The sequence below is a fragment of the Ixodes scapularis genome, unplaced genomic scaffold, assembly GCF_016920785.2.
Source record: "Ixodes scapularis isolate PalLabHiFi unplaced genomic scaffold, ASM1692078v2 PGA_scaffold22__2_contigs__length_789307, whole genome shotgun sequence".
Taxonomy (NCBI): Eukaryota; Metazoa; Arthropoda; class Arachnida; order Ixodida; family Ixodidae; genus Ixodes; species Ixodes scapularis.
Window position 1 is genome coordinate 42704 of NW_024609849.1, and position 14165 is coordinate 56868.

Sequence of the window (14165 nt, forward strand, 5' to 3'; positions counted from 1 at the left end):
TCGAATCGCGGCTCGAGCGCGCGCCGGACTCTACAGCTTGACCTGTTTCACTCTCTAACGCAACGAAAAATATTTTTACGCATAGCGAAGTATATATTTTCCGAAAGCTAATGAACTTCTCTAATAGGTGTAAAAATTATTTGAATTTAAACGGAGTTATTCTTCTTCATATTTCGATCTAACCACTTACTTGGAAGGCAAAACAAGTTTTCGGGCGCTCTGGGTGGATGGTCGATTTAAGTTTAACAAAGGTAATAATAAACGCAGATGCAGATTCTTAATTTTGTGTGCCGCTCAAAAAACGTGTGCGCTAAGAGCACAGAAAAAGAGACTCTTCTGAAGCGAGTAGTTCTTTTTATATTTAATTTTTGCCTGATCTTGGACGATCGAATCGCGGCTCGAGCGCGCGCCGGACTCTACAGCTTGACCTGTTTCACTCTCTAACGCAACGAAAAATATTTTTACGCATAGCGAAGTATATATTTTCCGAAAGCTAATGAACTTCTCTAATAGGTGTAAAAATTATTTGAATTTAAACGGAGTTATTCTTCTTCATATTTCGATCTGACCACTTACTTGGAAGGCAAAACAAGTTTTCGGGCGCTCTGGGTGGATGGTCGATTTAAGTTTAACAAAGGTAATAATAAACGCAGATGCAGATTCTTAATTTTGTGTGCCGCTCAAAAAACGTGTGCGCTAAGAGCACAGAAAAAGAGACTCTTCTGAAGCGAGTAGTTCTTTTTATATTTAATTTTTGCCTGATCTTGGACGATCGAATCGCGGCTCGAGCGCGCGCCGGACTCTACAGCTTGACCTGTTTCACTCTCTAACGCAACGAAAAATATTTTTACGCATAGCGAAGTATATATTTTCCGAAAGCTAATGAACTTCTCTAATAGGTGTAAAAATTATTTGAATTTAAACGGAGTTATTTTTCTTCATATTTCGATCTAACCTCTTACTTGGAAGGCAAAACTAGTTTTCAAGCGGTCAGGGCGGCTGGTCGATTTAAGTTTAAAAGAGGTAATAATAAACGTAGATACAGATTCTTAATTTCGTGTGCCGCAAAAAAAAGGTGTGCGCTAAGAGGACAGAAAAAAAGACTGTTCTAAAGCGAGTAGTTTTTTTTTTATTTTCGCCTGATCTTAGGCGATCGAATCGCGGCTCGAGCGTGAAGCGGGCCTCCACGACTTCACGAGTACCACACACAAAGATAAAATGCTGCTAACAGGGGAACAAACAATAATATAACACCAAGTATGCCTCGTGCACATTGAAAAAGAGCAGGAATCAGGTTACCGAGGCTGGAACAGAGAGGTGGCGAGAGACACGGGAGCTGCATGCCACGCAAGTGCATATCCCCCGATATGCAAACGAATTATGGCCCTGATGAGGGCCGTTTTGTTTTTCGCTCTGGATATCCAGGAGAAGACCTATTTCTTGGAGGAAGCCTTCTTTGCAGCCGGCTTCTTGGCAGGGGTCTTTTTTGCTGCCTTGGGTTTCTTGGGGCTCTTGGGTGCTGCAGCCTTCTTCTCTGCCTTTGGCTTTTTCGGCTTGGCCGACTTGGGCTTGGCCGACTTGGCCCTCTTTGCGGGCGACTTCTTGGCAGTCCCGGGCTTCTTCTTCCTGGCCGCACCGGCAGTTGCCGAGGCTGGGCGCTTCTTTGCAGCACCAGCCTCCTTTTTGGGCTTCCTAGCAGCAGGTGAGGGCTTGTCGGACTTGGCTGACAGCTTGAACGATCCGGTAGCTCCCTTGCCCTTGGTCTGCACCAATGCTCCCGCAGCCACGGCAGACTTGAGATACTTGCGGATGAAAGGAGACAGCTTCTCGACGTCCACCTTGTAGTTGGCAGACATGTATTTCTTGATGGCTTGTAGAGATGAACCACCACGTTCCTTAAGCGCACTGATGGATGCTGTCACCATTGCGGACACCTTGGGATGCGTTGGCACGGCCTTTGCCTTTCCCTTGGACACTTTCGTGGAAGCCTTTTTGGGGCTCTTAAGGGCAGCGGGGGCCGCGACCCCAGCAGGAGCGGACACTTCTTCGGACATGACCCACTCTAATCGTAAGCAGAGAGAGACTGAAAAAAAACCGTCTAGAACAAGCGCTCATTGGCCGAGAGAGGCGAGCGCGAACCTCCGGGAGAAGCCCTTCGAAGGTGACGAATGTTTGTAACCATGCCGTTTCTAAAATAACAAAGTTTGGAGTCTAATTTTTGCTCGATTCTGTGCTCTAATATAGGTTCCACATTATCCTCACAAGTCTGAGTTACTTCGATCGAGAAAAATTATTTTACGGAGCCAAGCGCATAGGCCCTCGCAAGAAAGTCGCCCAAAACAGCATCCAAGAATGAACAAGCGCGCTGATTGGACGAGAGGCGAGCGCGGCCCACTGGAGAAGGTAACGAATGTTTATAACCGTGCCGTTTCTAAAATAACAAGGTTGGGAGTCTAATTTTTGCTCGATTCTGTGCTCTAACGTTGGTTCCACATTATCCCCACAAGTTTAGATCACTTCAATCGTGAAATATTGTCCTAGCGAGCCACGTGCGCTGTCCCTCGCAAGAAACTTGCCCAAAACAGCATCCAGAATGAACAAGCTCTCTGATTGGCCGAGAGGCCTTGTCGGGAAGGAAGTTTCGCCACTCGCGCTGAGGCAGTTGGTCGTCAGGAGTCGAGGTGTGTTGCTGTTTGCTAGCTCTCTCGTTTTATTGTCCCAACGTTTCGGAATGGCCCGTACGAAGCAGACCGCCCGCAAGAGCACGGGAGGAAAAGCACCGCGCAAGCAGCTGGCTACGAAGGCCGCCCGGAAGAGTGCTCCTGCAACCGGTGGAGTCAAGAAGCCGCATCGCTACAGGCCGGGCACGGTCGCGCTGCGTGAGATTCGTCGTTACCAGAAGTCGACTGAGCTGCTCATCCGCAAGCTGCCCTTCCAGAGGCTAGTGCGGGAGATCGCGCAAGATTTCAAGACGGACCTCCGCTTCCAGAGCTCGGCTGTAATGGCCCTGCAGGAGGCCAGCGAGGCCTACTTGGTCGGTCTCTTCGAAGACACCAACCTCTGTGCCATCCACGCCAAGCGGGTAACCATCATGCCTAAGGACATCCAGCTGGCTCGTCGCATCCGCGGTGAACGCGCTTAATGTCGCTTCTTTGGAAGCGGCAGGCAACGCCACAAAAACGGCCCTCTTCAGGGCCACATCAGACATGCTTTTCGGACATGTGTAAAGCGACGTCCTCCCGTGTCTCAATCTCCGATGCTGACTTGTTCCAAGTGCAGGAGTTCAAAAGCTGTGAGTACTTTCTATTTATTCTCCCATTTTGAACTAGTTTGCATTGTGCCAAGTGCTCCGTTCGCAGTTGCTTCCAACGATTCCTTCATGTGTTCCTTGTTTTCTAAAGTGTTGTTGAATGAAATAAATAAAGAAGAAAAAAACCTTTCCCGAGACATTACAGGGTTCATTTTCTAGCAATCAGCGAATATCACGATTATAGATTCGACCAACAAAAACCCGTGGAGTAATTATCTGTTTTTGAGGGATGTCCACAACATTTATTGCCCTCTGCCGGTTTCGGGGAAATGCTGCTCCGATTGTTGACTCTCGTAGAAACAGCTTCAAATCCTCTCAAAGCGAGGCAGTGCAGCGGTGGTTTTACGAGTTCAAATAACAAGCAATGCTGGCCTTTGCGCCCGACAGCAAGTCTTGTTCGGGCAATTCGCACACGTGAAAGAATTTGGCATTAAACGCAGCGTAAATATTATGCATGGGAGAATGCCTAAGAGTGGCATTCAAGGCCTGTAGGTGATGAAAGAGAAACACTGTCGGCATTGCACAAAAAGGAAATTGAAATGCACATACCCGAGCGTTTAGAGACACGGAAGACTAGCGCACGGAAATGAGTATCCTGTACTCAAGTCATGAGTGGTCCTGAAAAGGACCGTTTTTCTGTAGCGGATGCCGCGGGATGGTTTACGCCTTCTTCTCGGTCTTCTTGGGAAGGAGGACGGCCTGGATGTTGGGCAGGACACCTCCTTGCGCGATGGTAACGCCGGACAGCAGCTTGTTGAGCTCTTCGTCGTTGCGAATGGCCAGCTGCAGGTGTCGAGGGATGATCCTAGTTTTCTTGTTGTCTCTGGCCGCGTTTCCTGCCAGCTCGAGCACTTCGGCAGCCAGGTACTCGAGTACGGCCGCCAAGTAGACGGGGGCACCGGCACCTACTCGCTCCGCGTAGTTGCCCTTTCGCAGTAGTCGGTGGATCCTTCCCACGGGAAACTGGAGCCCCGCGCGGCTGGAACGGGTCTTGCTCTTGCCCTTTGCCTTGCCTCCTTTTCCGCGCCCAGACATCTTGGTGGAGGTGAGAAGTGGACAACCGAACAAACCAACGAACACTGAGTGAGTGAGGGAGTCAGCGCATCGAGAAGCAGAAAATCAAAGCAAGTGCCAGTCCTCTCCGCTTGGGGGGCGCTGCAGGAGCGCGTTTTCGCCTTGCACTGCCTCTGCTTCATAGCACTCCTCTCCCAAAACCCTCTCCCAAAAAATTGTAGTTTCAACTGCTTGCTCATTGGTTCGCGCAGCAACCAATCGCGAAGCTTTATTTTGGGCGTACTCCAATCACAGCGCACTGTTTCCCGCGCTCTAGAATGCTGGCCAATCGGAGCACATTTTTCAGAATGCTGTGAAAACCTATAAAAAGAGCAAAGAAAACTGAAAATTTCAGGTTGCCCCAGTTGTTGTTTCGCCATCTTTTTGCGAGTAACAACGTCGATCTTCTCCCGAAGACAAGTCGCGCGAGGATGCCCCCCCAACCGAGCGGAAAAGCAGTGAAGAAGGCGGGCAAGGCACAGAAAAATGTGCGTGCCACCGACAAGAAGAAGAAGAGGCGCAAGAGGAAGGAGAGCTTCAGCATCTACATCTACAAGGTGCTCAAACAGGTCCATCCCGACACCGGAGTGTCCAGCAAGGCCATGTCGATCATGAACAGCTTCGTGAACGACATCTTCGAGCGCATCGCAGCAGAGTCGTCTCGGCTGGCTCACTACAACAAGCGCTCGACCATCACGAGTCGGGAGATCCAGACAGCTGTGAGGCTCCTGCTGCCGGGTGAACTGGCAAAGCATGCGGTGTCCGAGGGCACCAAGGCTGTCACCAAGTACACCAGTTCCAAGTAACACCCAGGAGCTATCTCCCTGCTGTATGTACAAACGGCCCTTTTGAGGGCCATACTCATCCCTGCAAAACGGCCGTCTCTCGATGACTTCCAACTCCCGTGTCTCTCTTTTCAAGAAATATGTGAGTACCCAGTGCTTCTGCATCGCGCATGTTTGCAAAGAGTATGTCTTTTTTCTTGTTGTGCAGTCGAACTTGGCTTCTTGTAGCCACAGTCGGATGTCGTTTATTTTGTTTCGGTGAAAAAAAAAACATTGTATTTCATTGCTTTTGAGGGCACGAGTGACCTTCCTAAATATTGCACATCGCTCGCGTATGTAAAGGATATATTCGCGTGGTTTTTAGCCGTTGGGAGCCCATACTCCAAAGTGTTTTGTTTTCGAGTTGCAGCGTTTTTCTTTTTAGAGCCACGGTTGTATCAAATAACTTGCTTTTAAATTCGAGTGTTCTTATTTTAAGTTTAAAAAATGCAATGATAAACGTAGATACAGGCTTTTAATCTCGTGTGCCGCGAAAGAAAAGTGTGTACTAACAGCACAAAAAAGAGAAACTCTTTTAAGGCGAGTACTTTTATTTTTATTTTTGCCTGATCTTAGACGATCGAATCGCGGCACGAGCGCGCGCCGGACTCTACAGCTTCACATGTTTCCCTCTCTAACGCAACGAAAAATATCTTTACGCATATCGAAATATATATTTTCCGAAAGCTAATGAACTTCTCCAATAGGTATAGAAAGCGTTTGATTTTAAACAGAGTTATTTTTGTTCATATATTGATCTAACCACTTACTTGGAAGCCAAATCTAGTTTTCGGGCGCTCTGGGTGGCTGGTCGATTTAAGTTTAAAACAAGGTAGATAAAGACTGTTAATTTTGTGTGCCGCTAGAGAAAAGTGTGCGCTAAAAGCACAGAAAAAGAGACTTTTCTAAAGCGAGTAGTTCTTTTTATTTCTAATTTTTGCCTGATCTTAGACGATCGAATCGCGGCTCGAGCGCGCGCCGGACTCTACAGCTTCACCTGTTTCACTCTCTAACGCAACGAAAAATATTTTTACGCATATCGAAGTATATATTTTTTGAAAGCTAATAAACTTCTTCAATAGGTGTAAAAAGCATTTGAATTGAAACGGAGTTATTCTTCTTCATATTTCGATCTAACCGCTTACTTGGAAGCCGAAACTAGTTTTCGGGCGCTAAGGGCGGCTGGTCGATTTAAGCTTAAAAAAGGTAATAAAAAACGTAGCTACAGATTCTTAATTTCGTGTGCCGCTAAAAAAAGGTGTGCGCTAAGAGCACAGAAAAAGAGACTCTTCTAAAGCGAGTAGTTTTTTTTTTATTTTTAATTTTTGCCTGATCTTGGACAATCGAATTCCGGCCCGAGCGCGAAGCCGGCCCTACGGCTTCGCCTGTTTCGCTCTCTAACGCAACGAAAAATATCTTTACGCTTACCGAAGTGTCTATTTTCTGAAAGCTAATGAAATTCTTCGGTAGGTGTAAAAAGCATTTGAATTTAGACGAAATTGTTTTATTACTTTACTTCATTTGCGCGATTCGCGGCAGCGGCACGAACTGGCCGCTTTCGGGTGGCAGGTTTGGCTTCTTAACAGACCGAAGGCTTGGTAAAACGTTTTTCAGTATCAAATTTTCTGCCAGCCAAAAAGACTTTTCGTCCCGTGTAATAAGCACTTAAAACCGGACCCTTTTATATAAGTCAATATTTTGATCAAACTGTGTTCTTGGGTGACCCAACTTGCTGTCGACCCGGCTCACCATGGCGGTGAATTGCACTGCGCGCTTAAAAACGCCAGTGATAAGAAACTTTAATTTTTGTGTGCCGTGAGAAGAGTGTGTCTTGTACAAGTTCCGATGAATAGATTGCTCGAACGTTTATAAAACTCTTTTTTATTCGCATGTGAAAACGGGCCCTTGACTAGCTGCATCGGTGCGAAGCTCGGCACTCCTGAGTTGACATGTTTCTCCCATTGACTTAGCGAAAGCGAATCTTAATCCCGCTAAAATATATATCTCCTGGAACCTAGAAAAAACAATGTTTTGCACATACAACTATGAAGACTCAAAATGGGCGAGGTGTATGAATGCCTTTGCTAAAGCCATGCATTTCATCAACACACGCTTGCTTCCAGTGCGCAGCCACCTGTCGGCCACAATACGAAGCTGCAGGACTGCTCCCATTCGTCGGCGGGAGAGGAGGAGGCCGTCGTGGGTTCACTTGGTCGGACCCGTAGAGCATTGCCGCCAGTCTTTGTTGAAGTAGGCGAACGGTGCGGTCGTGTTTTCCGTCCCTGTTTTTGCAGCAAACATGTCTGGAAGAGGCAAGGGCGGCAAGGGCCTGGGCAAGGGTGGTGCCAAGCGCCATCGCAAGGTTCTTCGCGATAACATCCAGGGGATCACCAAGCCTGCAATCCGTCGCCTAGCCCGCCGCGGTGGTGTCAAGCGCATTTCCGGCCTCATCTATGAAGAGACCCGCGGCGTCCTCAAGGTCTTCCTGGAGAACGTCATTCGCGATGCCGTCACCTACACCGAGCACGCCAAGAGGAAGACCGTGACGGCCATGGATGTGGTGTACGCGCTCAAGAGGCAAGGCCGTACCCTCTATGGTTTCGGTGGTTAACAGCCGTCTCGCCGTCGGACACACATCGAAAACGGCCCTTTTCAGGGCCAAACCAGTACCGGTCTATCTTGGAAACGGGTTTTCATTCCAACGCCTCCCTCCCGTGTCTCTCTGTAATCCTGAAAACAAGCACTGCTTTGGGTGAGTGATTCCTCTTTTGTCATGAGTGTTGTTTTGCCGCGGGTCTCTACCATTTTGTGCGCCACAGCCGAGTGTACCAATCTTCTCAGGCAGCAGTCGAACATTCGTTGCCCTAGTACCTGCCATCGGCCATACCATGCTGAATACGCCGGTTCTCGTCCGATCACCGAAGCTAAGCAGCATCGGGCTCCGTCAGTACTTGGGAGGGTGACCACCTGGGAACACGGAGTGCTGATGGCATTTTTCTTTTTTTTTTTTTCTGCTCTCTTGGAGGGTTGTGTCCTTTTGTACCAGTTCTTATATTTTCTGAAAGCTAATGAACTTCTCTAATAGGTGTAAAAATTATTTGAATTTAAACGGAGTTATTCTTCTTCATATTTCGATCTAACCACTTACTTGGAAGGCAAAACAAGTTTTCGGGCGCTCTGGGTGGATGGTCGATTTAAGTTTAACAAAGGTAATAATAAACGCAGATGCAGATTCTTAATTTTGTGTGCCGCTAAAAAAACGTGTGCGCTAAGAGCACAGAAAAAGAGACTCTTCTGAAGCGAGTAGTTCTTTTTATATTTAATTTTTGCCTGATCTTGGACGATCGAATCGCGGCTCGAGCGCGCGCCGGACTCTACAGCTTGACCTGTTTCACTCTCTAACGCAACGAAAAATATTTTTACGCATAGCGAAGTATATATTTTCCGAAAGCTAATGAACTTCTCTAATAGGTGTAAAAATTATTTGAATTTAAACGGAGTTATTCTTCTTCATATTTCGATCTGACCACTTACTTGGAAGGCAAAACAAGTTTTCGGGCGCTCTGGGTGGATGGTCGATTTAAGTTTAACAAAGGTAATAATAAACGCAGATGCAGATTCTTAATTTTGTGTGCCGCTCAAAAAACGTGTGCGCTAAGAGCACAGAAAAAGAGACTCTTCTGAAGCGAGTAGTTCTTTTTATATTTAATTTTTGCCTGATCTTGGACGATCGAATCGCGGCTCGAGCGCGCGCCGGACTCTACAGCTTGACCTGTTTCACTCTCTAACGCAACGAAAAATATTTTTACACATAGCGAAGTATATATTTTCCGAAAGCTAATGAACTTCTCTAATAGGTGTAAAAATTATTTGAATTTAAACGGAGTTATTCTTCTTCATATTTCGATCTGACCACTTACTTGGAAGGCAAAACAAGTTTTCGGGCGCTCTGGGTGGATGGTCGATCTAAGTTTAACAAAGGTAATAATAAACGCAGATGCAGATTCTTAATTTTGTGTGCCGCTCAAAAAACGTGTGCGCTAAGAGCACAGAAAAAGAGACTCTTCTGAAGCGAGTAGTTCTTTTTATATTTAATTTTTGCCTGATCTTGGACGATCGAATCGCGGCTCGAGCGCGCGCCGGACTCTACAGCTTGACCTGTTTCACTCTCTAACGCAACGAAAAATATTTTTACGCATAGCGAAGTATATATTTTCCGAAAGCTAATGAACTTCTCTAATAGGTGTAAAAATTATTTGAATTTAAACGGAGTTATTTTTCTTCATATTTCGATCTAACCTCTTACTTGGAAGGCAAAACTAGTTTTCAAGCGGTCAGGGCGGCTGGTCGATTTAAGTTTAAAAGAGGTAATAATAAACGTAGATACAGATTCTTAATTTCGTGTGCCGCAAAAAAAAGGTGTGCGCTAAGAGGACAGAAAAAAAGACTGTTCTAAAGCGAGTAGTTTTTTTTTTATTTTCGCCTGATCTTAGGCGATCGAATCGCGGCTCGAGCGTGAAGCGGGCCTCCACGACTTCACGAGTACCACACACAAAGATAAAATGCTGCTAACAGGGGAACAAACAATAATATAACACCAAGTATGCCTCGTGCACATTGAAAAAGAGCAGGAATCAGCTTACCGAGGCTGGAACAGAGAGGTGGCGAGAGACACGGGAGCTGCATGCCACGCAAGTGCATATCCCCCGATATGCAAACGAATTATGGCCCTGATGAGGGCCGTTTTGTTTTTCGCTCTGGATATCCAGGAGAAGACCTATTTCTTGGAGGAAGCCTTCTTTGCAGCCGGCTTCTTGGCAGGGGTCTTTTTTGCTGCCTTGGGTTTCTTGGGGCTCTTGGGTGCTGCAGCCTTCTTCTCTGCCTTTGGCTTTTTCGGCTTGGCCGACTTGGGCTCGGCCGACTTGGCCCTCTTTGCGGGCGACTTCTTGGCAGTCCCGGGCTTCTTCTTCCTGGCCGCACCGGCAGTTGCCGAGGCTGGGCGCTTCTTTGCAGCACCAGCCTCCTTTTTGGGCTTCCTAGCAGCAGGTGAGGGCTTGTCGGACTTGGCTGACAGCTTGAACGATCCGGTAGCTCCCTTGCCCTTGGTCTGCACCAATGCTCCCGCAGCCACGGCAGACTTGAGATACTTGCGGATGAAAGGAGACAGCTTCTCGACGTCCACCTTGTAGTTGGCAGACATGTATTTCTTGATGGCTTGTAGAGATGAACCACCACGTTCCTTAAGCGCACTGATGGATGCTGTCACCATTGCGGACACCTTGGGATGCGTTGGCACGGCCTTTGCCTTTCCCTTGGACACTTTCGTGGAAGCCTTTTTGGGGCTCTTAAGGGCAGCGGGGGCCGCGACCCCAGCAGGAGCGGACACTTCTTCGGACATGACCCACTCTAATCGTAAGCAGAGAGAGACTGAAAAAAAACCGTCTAGAACAAGCGCTCATTGGCCGAGAGAGGCGAGCGCGAACCTCCGGGAGAAGCCCTTCGAAGGTGACGAATGTTTGTAACCATGCCGTTTCTAAAATAACAAAGTTTGGAGTCTAATTTTTGCTCGATTCTGTGCTCTAATATAGGTTCCACATTATCCTCACAAGTCTGAGTTACTTCGATCGAGAAAAATTATTTTACGGAGCCAAGCGCATAGGCCCTCGCAAGAAAGTCGCCCAAAACAGCATCCAAGAATGAACAAGCGCGCTGATTGGACGAGAGGCAAGCGCGGCCCACTGGAGAAGGTAACGAATGTTTATAACCGTGCCGTTTCTAAAATAACAAGGTTGGGAGTCTAATTTTTGCTCGATTCTGTGCTCTAACGTTGGTTCCACATTATCCCCACAAGTTTAGATCACTTCAATCGTGAAATATTGTCCTAGCGAGCCACGTGCGCTGTCCCTCGCAAGAAACTTGCCCAAAACAGCATCCAGAATGAACAAGCTCTCTGATTGGCCGAGAGGCCTTGTCGGGAAGGAAGTTTCGCCACTCGCGCTGAGGCAGTTGGTCGTCAGGAGTCGAGGTGTGTTGCTGTTTGCTAGCTCTCTCGTTTTATTGTCCCAACGTTTCGGAATGGCCCGTACGAAGCAGACCGCCCGCAAGAGCACGGGAGGAAAAGCACCGCGCAAGCAGCTGGCTACGAAGGCCGCCCGGAAGAGTGCTCCTGCAACCGGTGGAGTCAAGAAGCCGCATCGCTACAGGCCGGGCACGGTCGCGCTGCGTGAGATTCGTCGTTACCAGAAGTCGACTGAGCTGCTCATCCGCAAGCTGCCCTTCCAGAGGCTAGTGCGGGAGATCGCGCAAGATTTCAAGACGGACCTCCGCTTCCAGAGCTCGGCTGTAATGGCCCTGCAGGAGGCCAGCGAGGCCTACTTGGTCGGTCTCTTCGAAGACACCAACCTCTGTGCCATCCACGCCAAGCGGGTAACCATCATGCCTAAGGACATCCAGCTGGCTCGTCGCATCCGCGGTGAACGCGCTTAATGTCGCTTCTTTGGAAGCGGCAGGCAACGCCACAAAAACGGCCCTCTTCAGGGCCACATCAGACATGCTTTTCGGACATGTGTAAAGCGACGTCCTCCCGTGTCTCAATCTCCGATGCTGACTTGTTCCAAGTGCAGGAGTTCAAAAGCTGTGAGTACTTTCTATTTATTCTCCCATTTTGAACTAGTTTGCATTGTGCCAAGTGCTCCGTTCGCAGTTGCTTCCAACGATTCCTTCATGTGTTCCTTGTTTTCTAAAGTGTTGTTGAATGAAATAAATAAAGAAGAAAAAAACCTTTCCCGAGACATTACAGGGTTCATTTTCTAGCAATCAGCGAATATCACGATTATAGATTCGACCAACAAAAACCCGTGGAGTAATTATCTGTTTTTGAGGGATGTCCACAACATTTATTGCCCTCTGCCGGTTTCGGGGAAATGCTGCTCCGATTGTTGACTCTCGTAGAAACAGCTTCAAATCCTCTCAAAGCGAGGCAGTGCAGCGGTGGTTTTACGAGTTCAAATAACAAGCAATGCTGGCCTTTGCGCCCGACAGCAAGTCTTGTTCGGGCAATTCGCACACGTGAAAGAATTTGGCATTAAACGCAGCGTAAATATTATGCATGGGAGAATGCCTAAGAGTGGCATTCAAGGCCTGTAGGTGATGAAAGAGAAACACTGTCGGCATTGCACAAAAAGGAAATTGAAATGCACATACCCGAGCGTTTAGAGACACGGAAGACTAGCGCACGGAAATGAGTATCCTGTACTCAAGTCATGAGTGGTCCTGAAAAGGACCGTTTTTCTGTAGCGGATGCCGCGGGATGGTTTACGCCTTCTTCTCGGTCTTCTTGGGAAGGAGGACGGCCTGGATGTTGGGCAGGACACCTCCTTGCGCGATGGTAACGCCGGACAGCAGCTTGTTGAGCTCTTCGTCGTTGCGAATGGCCAGCTGCAGGTGTCGAGGGATGATCCTAGTTTTCTTGTTGTCTCTGGCCGCGTTTCCTGCCAGCTCGAGCACTTCGGCAGCCAGGTACTCGAGTACGGCCGCCAAGTAGACGGGGGCACCGGCACCTACTCGCTCCGCGTAGTTGCCCTTTCGCAGTAGTCGGTGGATCCTTCCCACGGGAAACTGGAGCCCCGCGCGGCTGGAACGGGTCTTGCTCTTGCCCTTTGCCTTGCCTCCTTTTCCGCGCCCAGACATCTTGGTGGAGGTGAGAAGTGGACAACCGAACAAACCAACGAACACTGAGTGAGTGAGGGAGTCAGCGCATCGAGAAGCAGAAAATCAAAGCAAGTGCCAGTCCTCTCCGCTTGGGGGGCGCTGCAGGAGCGCGTTTTCGCCTTGCACTGCCTCTGCTTCATAGCACTCCTCTCCCAAAACCCTCTCCCAAAAAATTGTAGTTTCAACTGCTTGCTCATTGGTTCGCGCAGCAACCAATCGCGAAGCTTTATTTTGGGCGTACTCCAATCACAGCGCACTGTTTCCCGCGCTCTAGAATGCTGGCCAATCGGAGCACATTTTTCAGAATGCTGTGAAAACCTATAAAAAGAGCAAAGAAAACTGGAGGTACTTTTAGAAGAGTTGGCAAATAAAGTAGACGTGTGATTTGTTAGCTCCAATTTAAGCGCCATTTTGAATTTAGTCTTAGCTTTAACCCTAACTTCGTAATGTGAAGAAGAATTAAGATAGAGTAGAGCTAGTTAGTGTTAAAGATCCTTCTGCCTTAAAGAGGCGGAGGGACCTTTATTTAAACAGTTTGTAGTTTCCCCCCCGCCCTCCCTTGGGAGGGCACCGACGCAGGCATGCCCCCGGACCAACTGACCACGGACCACTCAAAGGACACAGAGGACCCCTCGGGGTACCTGCTGCGGAGCAGGGCCATGAAGCCCAAACCAAACACAGACGGTAACCATTCCTTACCGCCAGCCGGCGCGAGCCACGTGGACAACGCGGAAAACCTCGTGGGGACCGGATCCCGCGCGGAGGCTAGCCTCCGCGTGGCACCCGAGAGCCACGAGGACGGCGCCCACGTGGAGCGCGACGAGCCCCCGAAGGATGGCGTCCCCCGACCGGACGCCATCCTAGGTGTACTAAAAAGTGCCGGTTTAGTACACCCAAATGCAGATCGGCTCCCGGACGAAGTCGTGGACCTGTTCCACGACTGCGAGAACAGCGACAGCCCCTCCGAAGCAAGCGGGGACACAACATCGAGCCCCAGTGACTCCACACCTGACAACACCTCCGAGGAGGATGACGACCAACTCCAGGTGACTGTAAACACCTCCAACCAGTTCGCAGCACTTCTGGAAGCAGGCAGCAAGGACTGCAACACCCTCATCGAGGAACTGCAACAAAAAAGAAAGGACGGTGCAGCAACCCCTCCCCGAGCGACAACCCCCCCCACAGTGACAAGCCCCCCAACATCCGGGGCCTCACGTAAGACAAACAAAGGCAAGGGTAACCAACCAATTCCCTCCTTAGACGAACTC

General features: G+C 48.7%; 8 protein-coding genes and 1 non-coding gene across 9 annotated transcripts; 5 read left to right on the forward strand and 4 right to left on the reverse strand.

Moving 5' to 3' along the window:
* Window positions 1–1376: 1376 nt before the first annotated feature.
* On the reverse strand, window positions 1377–2267 carry LOC121836252 (histone H1-III-like). Its single transcript, XM_042291099.1, has one exon. It carries the CDS (start codon window positions 2052–2054, stop codon window positions 1434–1436), a length of 621 nt encoding a protein of 206 aa, XP_042147033.1. The 5' UTR covers window positions 2055–2267; the 3' UTR covers window positions 1377–1433.
* Window positions 2268–2289: 22 nt separating this feature from the next.
* LOC120839039 (histone H3) lies at window positions 2290–3142 on the forward strand. The gene has a single exon (XM_042291101.1). The coding sequence runs from the start codon at window positions 2594–2596 to the stop codon at window positions 3140–3142; it is 549 nt and encodes a 182-aa protein (XP_042147035.1). The 5' UTR covers window positions 2290–2593.
* Window positions 3143–3859: 717 nt separating this feature from the next.
* On the reverse strand, window positions 3860–4345 carry LOC120839037 (histone H2A-like). The gene has a single exon (XM_042291109.1). The coding sequence runs from the start codon at window positions 4343–4345 to the stop codon at window positions 3971–3973; it is 375 nt and encodes a 124-aa protein (XP_042147043.1). The 3' UTR covers window positions 3860–3970.
* Window positions 4346–4711: 366 nt separating this feature from the next.
* On the forward strand, window positions 4712–5227 carry LOC121836257 (histone H2B). Its single transcript, XM_042291106.1, has one exon. It carries the CDS (start codon window positions 4795–4797, stop codon window positions 5167–5169), a length of 375 nt encoding a protein of 124 aa, XP_042147040.1. The 5' UTR covers window positions 4712–4794; the 3' UTR covers window positions 5170–5227.
* A 2216-nt stretch (window positions 5228–7443) lies between these two features.
* LOC121836263 (histone H4) lies at window positions 7444–7891 on the forward strand. Its single transcript, XM_042291113.1, has one exon. It carries the CDS (start codon window positions 7487–7489, stop codon window positions 7796–7798), a length of 312 nt encoding a protein of 103 aa, XP_042147047.1. The 5' UTR covers window positions 7444–7486; the 3' UTR covers window positions 7799–7891.
* A 169-nt stretch (window positions 7892–8060) lies between these two features.
* On the forward strand, window positions 8061–8179 carry LOC121836291. Its single transcript, XR_006077859.1, has one exon. It is a non-coding gene; the product is annotated as a 5S ribosomal RNA (ribosomal RNA).
* A 1728-nt stretch (window positions 8180–9907) lies between these two features.
* LOC120837250 (histone H1-III-like) lies at window positions 9908–10843 on the reverse strand. Its single transcript, XM_040206495.3, has one exon. It carries the CDS (start codon window positions 10583–10585, stop codon window positions 9965–9967), a length of 621 nt encoding a protein of 206 aa, XP_040062429.2. The 5' UTR covers window positions 10586–10843; the 3' UTR covers window positions 9908–9964.
* Window positions 10844–10922: 79 nt separating this feature from the next.
* Window positions 10923–11818, forward strand: LOC120837199 (histone H3). Its single transcript, XM_042291103.1, has one exon. It carries the CDS (start codon window positions 11125–11127, stop codon window positions 11671–11673), a length of 549 nt encoding a protein of 182 aa, XP_042147037.1. The 5' UTR covers window positions 10923–11124; the 3' UTR covers window positions 11674–11818.
* Window positions 11819–12106: 288 nt separating this feature from the next.
* LOC121836259 (histone H2A-like) lies at window positions 12107–13209 on the reverse strand. The gene has a single exon (XM_042291108.1). It carries the CDS (start codon window positions 12874–12876, stop codon window positions 12502–12504), a length of 375 nt encoding a protein of 124 aa, XP_042147042.1. The 5' UTR covers window positions 12877–13209; the 3' UTR covers window positions 12107–12501.
* Window positions 13210–14165: the final 956 nt, after the last annotated feature.